A 6655-nucleotide genomic window follows, 5' to 3' on the forward strand; every position below is an offset into this window, starting at 1 on the left:
TCATCATCGATTCCATAAGGGTGTACTGTGTTTGCCCTCTCGCCTGCATCAACTTATCCGTGAATCTTTAAGGTAAAATATACTCTCGGTTTCCTCACTGTTTCGCGTTTTATGAGGGATATTGCAATAGGTGCATCAACACAAAGTTTCATGAAATGGACGCTTCCGCACCAACCACAGATTCCAGTCGCCGTCTAAAGGCGTAATGGAGCAGCGCTGTCTTGACCAGGAATGCAGTCACTAATTGCATAGAACTGGTCCGTGAAATAAACTGACTGAACCGCTCGAAAAAATGCATCTTTTTTATAAAACTATAGCCAGCTCAGCACGACTGAAGCTTATGAACTTCCTTGTAGATCGTGACGGAAAAATGTTTTCAGGTGATTTTGTTTCAAGTATTTCTCAGCCTGTCCCCGTTATTCTTCAGCCGTTGCTTCTCAATTGCCTGTAACGCAGACATTAAATTGGCAGCACTGGCAACACCGTATCGCATTTCGAGGCCTACCAAAAATGATTTACTTAGTGCTATCAAGACCTGTCGTACCGGCAACATTGGCTTACAGTCCGGACAAGTGCTTTGCGAATTCATGTCGCAGTGCATTCCATGGATGCCAGGCATACTTCCCCCACTCCCATTTGATAAGTTCGAGTGAAGGAAGAGCTGTAATATGAAGTCTGGAGAAGCAATTCTCTCAGACGTGGCACGCATCTTCTCATGTGCACAAACTACGAAAAGAAAGTGCCAGACACCTCTAGTATATTCAGTCCATTGCAAAACAAAACAATCACGATAACAGCCCCCAAATCTGTCCCCTCGGTTTCGACAGCAATACTCCACTTATCACAAGCGTTCGCCAAGCATTCGCCGCTTCGAACGGCTGTTTGGACCGCGCGCCCGCTCGGTAAAGCGCAGTACAGCCGCTGCAGGGGAGTTCAATCCTTCAGAACATGCGCGACGTTCTGGCGCCGACTGGGACTGGCGGGTCGAGGTCGACCGGCCCGCTGGCGCCGCCGCGGGTTGGTGACCCCTGGCTTGACTGCTGACCCTCGACCGGGGGTCGGTCATCATCCTCGGGGGCAGAGCCCTGGGCAGCGGCCGAGAAGTACGGGATCGCGCCGTAGTGACTAGGGTACTGCGGGTACGGAGAGGGGTAGTAGGGTGGGTAGGAAGGGTAGGGCGAGTACGAAGGATACGAGGGATAATGAGGATATGAAGGATACGAGGGGTACGAAGGATAAGTGGAATACGAGGGGTGGTGGGACTGGTACGGGGTCTTGTACGACGGATATGACGAATACCCTCCTCCATAGCCCGAGGAATAGCCAGAGTAATGATCAGAATACCCCGAGGGATAGTAGCCGTGATCATTTGAATAACCCGACGAATAGCTTGGGAAGGGTGTCTGATAAGTCGAATACCCTCCGTACGAGGAGTGGCCGCCACCATACGGCGCGTCCCCGCCGTACCCAGAGAACGAGTGGTACGGCTCGTGATACGGCTTAGGGTACGGCTCGTGATACGGCTTAGGGTACGGCTTGGGGTACGGCTTGTGGTACGGCTTGGGGTACGGCTTGGGGTACGGCGAGTGCGGTGGATAGCCAGGTGGGTGGTGGTGCGGAGGCGGCGGGCAGTACGGCCCGTGGCAGCCGTGCGCTTCCTTGTGAATAAACTCCTTTTTGCAGCAGATTTTGTTGTAGCCACAGCTGGACGAGGAGCGCCCCTCACCGAACCTGGAGGAGCGCAACATACACGGCGTCGGACAGGAGTCAAAAGAAGCGTGAATGACAAGGACAACACGCAAGGCTATCGTAAGACAGGCACCGACCGTGCCGGGTGAAGGAGCTGCCTACGTCATGCTGCAGCCATCCGCGAGCATCCACATGATAGTGATATCAGAAGCATGACGAGGAAGAGCCCAAGAAACACTACGCGGTGTGCTGCACGGTGGCGTCTGAGCGGGACGAGCGGAGCCGGCCCGCGGCACACTCACTGGGCGGAGCGAGGGTGAACGGGCCCGGTCTGGCCGGACCGGCCGTAAGGCGGGCACGAGTACTCGTCGACGCACACCGTGCCGTACGGACACTCCTACCGAAAGGAGGAGTCAGAACAGTGTGGTAATAAATGTAATAATAGGGTAAGAACCGATGTAAGCACTGCCATCTGGTGGGAAATGGCATGGGGCAAAACTGGCAATGGGCTGTGACGTGGCACCGGGAGGCATGAACCTGCACGGTTAAAACTCGACAAACCCGCCCGACGCGGATAAAGCCGACAGACGTCAGCGCATGTAAATTGTAACGAGCATCAAGAGTACAACAGCACACTCCTGCTACAAGCATCACGAGCGACAAGAGGCGTCACAACGGACTAGGAACGTTCACGGTGAACTTGGGACACCACAGTAAAACGTCACGGCAGGCTAGAAACGTCACGGCAGACTAAAAACGTCACGGCGGACCAGGAACGCCACGGTGAAATAGGAGTCGAACCAAGCACGTCAGCGGACTCGGAATATCAGCGGAGTGGGGATGTCAGAGGGGGAGCGGGGGGGGGGGGGGGGCGGAAGAGTTTGCGAAACATCGCTGTTAACCTTTTCCGCCAGGTGATAGCCAAGCCGAAGATCGGCGAGTGGCAGACTAGGCGGAAAGACATTCCCGTAAAGCGACGTGCCAGGACACTTTCGTGCTCAGAATGAGCGTGCCTGCCATCTGGTGCGAGGGAAATTAACAGTTATGACCCATTGAAGCACAGATGTCTGCTTCCCAGGGCCCCTTTTCACCGTAAGAAATTCATGCAATGCTCACCGTTAGTCATCAAACACTAATTCCGCACAAACGGCTTATCCGGGATGCACGATATAGCTCGACTACCCAAGCAGAGAAACAACATGGAGTGGAGGGTATTAATACCGGCGCGCACAACACAGACCAGCAGTCCACCTCTGTCCTTATGGACCTGGGCTTGGACTGCCGCTGGTCATACAACCCTGATCAGTCATGAAAGACTAACGATTGCATGGAACGTGATGTAGCTGTAATATCGTAGCTGCAATATCCGTACGTTAATCGGCGAGTGGCCGCATGCATGCTGAACACTGCTTGTGAGCTTCCCTAACAAAACTTTACGGATGATCGAATAGGGATGAATCTTGTCAAGACTAAACGCAATTATAAATTTCACGTAATTCGGCTGGTCAGTGGGGAACGCAGAGCTCCCACTCCGTGCAACACTTTCGCTCGGTGGATCACTCAGTCACTTACCTGATAGCTGTCCGAGATGTGCGCGTACGAGTCGCCCAGCGGCCCGAACCCTGCTCCGCCCTGCTGAGAGGAGGCGGTCCCGAGCGCAGCCCCGTGCCCGGAGGAGGCGTGACCCTGGGCGTCGCGTGCCGCCGGCCAGCCGCCGAACGGCGCCCCCGGAGCGAACGGCTGGCCCGCGCATGCGCACAGCGCGGCCGCCAGCAGCGAGCAGAATAGCGGCGCTGGAAGCAGGCCACGAACGGTGATAAATCTCTCTGCCCCGGCTGTGACCTTAGGTCACCGGGGCAAAACAAGCCATGAACGGCAACCGCCAGGAGTGCGGAGGCATCTCAGACCGCGTTCTTGCACGTCGTGAATGTTGCTCAATTGATATGCGCGTCGCGGCGTCGATTGGGACATTAATTATATCACATGGCTGCAAGTACAAGACGGACGCAATTACCAAGGGCAGAAACGGGCTTGGATGTCGGGTCCCTCGCCATTCGCTTTTGCCATCACTGTAGACACGGGACACGAGCAAACATTGACCAACCAGCGTGACCACACGAGCAAAATGATATTCCGACCCGGGTCGGAGCACACTACCACGTCAAAAATTCCAATAAATCATTCATGGAGTGAGTGAGGGATTCCAGACAAATTAGCGCCAAAATACCGCGAACCCGATGACTCCACGTGTTCACGGGCTGGCGGCAAATTCCGTCCCTGGCGTCCGCACCTCTGGCGCCCGGACCCGCCTTCGGCACATGGCTGCGTGGTCGGCTGAAGAAGAAACGGCGGCAGTATGCGCCTCTATGGTGCAGATTTTTCCCACAAATACTGAACAAACCAAATGCATGAGCCCAATACGAACGCTCTTCAAAGGTAAGACTTTTGCGTTTAGCATGCTAGTTAGTGCACACTAGAAGCGGTCGTTGGTCAAAAAAGAGGCAGATACTTGCGGAAGACGCGTTAGTACGGGAAAGCGCTGAAGAGGTGCATCGCAATACAGTACAATTCCAGCTGGTTCGTTCGGCCGAGCCTGGCACATCATAGCTCAGCGGATGAACTGTTGTTTCGACGGAGCTAATCATCATGCTGCCCGATGACAATGCCCATTTCCCAGCGAACTCTTAACCAGCGCAGCGACTTCGTGATTGTTTGTTGAAAAAGCAATTTGGCCAGCGAACCAAGTCAGCAAGAGACACTGATTTAAGGATAGCATAGTTTTTGAGTTTTTGAGTTTTGAATTTCAGAGTTTCTGCTCGGCAACGCACGTGATTATAGATCGGGAATAAAGAAACCAGTTACCGACGAACTGAGCTGGATCAAAAACGCCAGCGATGTCGAGGATGTCGGCGACGCAGCGTGCCAATGCAGGCGGGCCGTTACCGGACGCCACAGCTCGCACTTCTCGCTCGAGAAGCCCGGTGTGAGAAATTAGGTCGTATCTCTATCAAGCAACGACTTATATAACAATTCGGTGTTCCTTCTGGATGATGCGTCACATCAATGTGCTTTGAATGATTAGACATACGCAGCCCTCGTCAATCTACCGTAGTGAATTTGGACACAGGTGGACTTTTGAACTGCATATTCACTGCATGGAACTCAAGCTCAAAAACAAAAAGTGTCTAGTCTACGAATGTATACATATATGCATGGTTTTCTGATCTTTAATCAAAGCATAAATAGTTTGCCATAAGACTTTGATAAGTTTTGCCCAGCAAACCAAATTTCATGTAGCTTGTGTTGTACCCAGTTTTACTTTGGTGGAGGAGGGCACCATGGCCCATTCGTGCAATAGTATAGTTTAAAGTAGCTAACCATCTCATACTGTGTTTAGCTAAGTTACCAGCACTAAGCGTCTGATTGTCCCAGTCAGCTGAGAACTGCGCTACAAAAGCTTTTGCAAATGCTAATTTGGTTTTGAAACATCACGTTCTTACCATCCGCAGACGACTCCCCACCTCAGCGGAACGTACCGTTCATGGCGGCCCTCCGGGCTGGTGAGCGCGAGTCGGCAGAGTGACCGAGAGGGCACGGCGGCGCCTCTGTCCCCGCTGACCCCGCTGACCTCTGCCGGCTTCGCGCCCTGCGGCCGCGTGGTGGCCTCCCGCAGCGGGTGCGTTCGGCCGATGTCGAGGTCATGGTTCTACATCGGTTTTAAAACTATTTTCGGACTCTCTTTCGCTTGCCGTTTTTTTAGCATGATATTCAACGTGTCCGGGCTGTTCCCGTGTAAAATATTCACGCAAACCTCATCATATCCTTAATTTATCCGCAAGTTTAATGTCCAACAAGCGCAGGTCATCTCTCAGCCAATCAGCGCAGAGAGCGTGGCGTCGGGCGGGACAGCCTACCAGGCCAGGCGCTCGCTTCCACCTGACAAGCTCCGTTCACATGGTCGCCCTGGCGCAGAACGGCGATCCAGCAGCACCGAGTGAGGGCAGTGCCGCCACGTCCTCCCCTGAACCGGTGAGCGTCTGAGGTAACCCTGCTTTGGTGTGCATTCGCGTTGATAGTGCTGATCAGATCGGTCAGAAGAATTTCGTTGATGTTATGTGTTCGTGCCATGAATCCTTTTACTTACAATTTGCAAGTTCTTCATTGGGTTTTGTTTGCAGAAAAAAAAACATTGCATTTGTCTCCGGCGTCCCGATTGTTCTCAAGCGCTTGACCGTTTATTTCACACCCTAGATGTGCTGGGTGGGCGTGTAATCTCCGCAGTTAGTTAATCGGGTTAATTAAGATTAAATCGGGGTTAACTGGTTAACTCGCTAATTCTGTCGCACCCCAATATCAAGTTTCACAGGCGGCGTTGTGGTAAAAGACACTCGCTCTGCACTTTTAGCATTCGCATGATCTGAGTTTCCGTCCCTATCGTTCAAATGAGTAGTTGCTGTACCTCGCCACTTTCTTACGAGTGGTGTTCTTCCGCACCGCAGAAAATATGAAGCTTCTGCTGCTCTTGATAGTCTGGTGCGCCGCCGCCCGCGCCGACACTGGTGGGCATGTAGTCTCGCACGGAGGTGAGCTGACCTTGACCCGACTTTCCTCTTTCGTCTCGCACGGAAGTGAGCTGGCCTTGACCCGACCCTCCTCCGCCGTCTCGCACGGAAGTGAGCTGACCTCGACTCGAACCTCCTCTGCCGTCTCGTACGGAGGTGAGCTGACCTTGACCCGACCCTCCTCTGCCGTCTCGCACGGAGGTGAGCTGACCTTGACCCGACCCTCCTCTGCCGTCTCGCGCGGAAGTGAGGTGACCTTGACCCGACCCTCCTCTGCCCTCTCGCACGGAAGTGAGGTGACCTTGACCAGACTCTCCTCTGCCGTCTGGTACGGAGGTGAGCTGACCTTGACCCGACCCTCCTCTGCCGTCTCGCACGGAGGTGAGCTGACCTTGACCCGACCC

The 6655-nt window shown here is 53.7% G+C and overlaps 1 protein-coding gene across 1 annotated transcript; it reads right to left on the minus strand.

The window, feature by feature from the left end:
• Window positions 1–743: 743 nt before the first annotated feature.
• LOC119095577 (prisilkin-39) lies at window positions 744–5307 on the minus strand. The gene is made up of 4 exons (XM_037218431.1): window positions 5226–5307; window positions 3262–3482; window positions 1992–2086; window positions 744–1731 (listed from the first exon to the last, which is right to left on the minus strand). Exons 1-4 carry the CDS (start codon window positions 5230–5232, stop codon window positions 942–944), a joined length of 1113 nt encoding a protein of 370 aa, XP_037074326.1. The 5' UTR covers window positions 5233–5307; the 3' UTR covers window positions 744–941.
• Between the last annotated feature and the right edge of the window lie 1348 nt (window positions 5308–6655).

This window comes from Pollicipes pollicipes, unplaced genomic scaffold (assembly GCF_011947565.3).
Source record: "Pollicipes pollicipes isolate AB1234 unplaced genomic scaffold, Ppol_2.1 Scaffold_4219;HRSCAF=4965_pilon_pilon_pilon, whole genome shotgun sequence".
Classification (NCBI taxonomy): domain Eukaryota; kingdom Metazoa; phylum Arthropoda; class Thecostraca; order Pollicipedomorpha; family Pollicipedidae; genus Pollicipes; species Pollicipes pollicipes.

Excerpts from the sequence above, each read along its gene's own strand:
- LOC119095577 (XM_037218431.1), bottom strand. Across the intron at positions 2,087-3,261 it reads ACATCTCGGACAGCTATCAG|GAGTGTCCGTACGGCACGGT; the intron begins GTAAGTGACTGA and ends TCCTTTCGGTAG. Across the intron at positions 1,732-1,991 it reads GTTCACCCTCGCTCCGCCCA|GTTCGGTGAGGGGCGCTCCT; the intron begins GTGAGTGTGCCG and ends GCGCTCCTCCAG.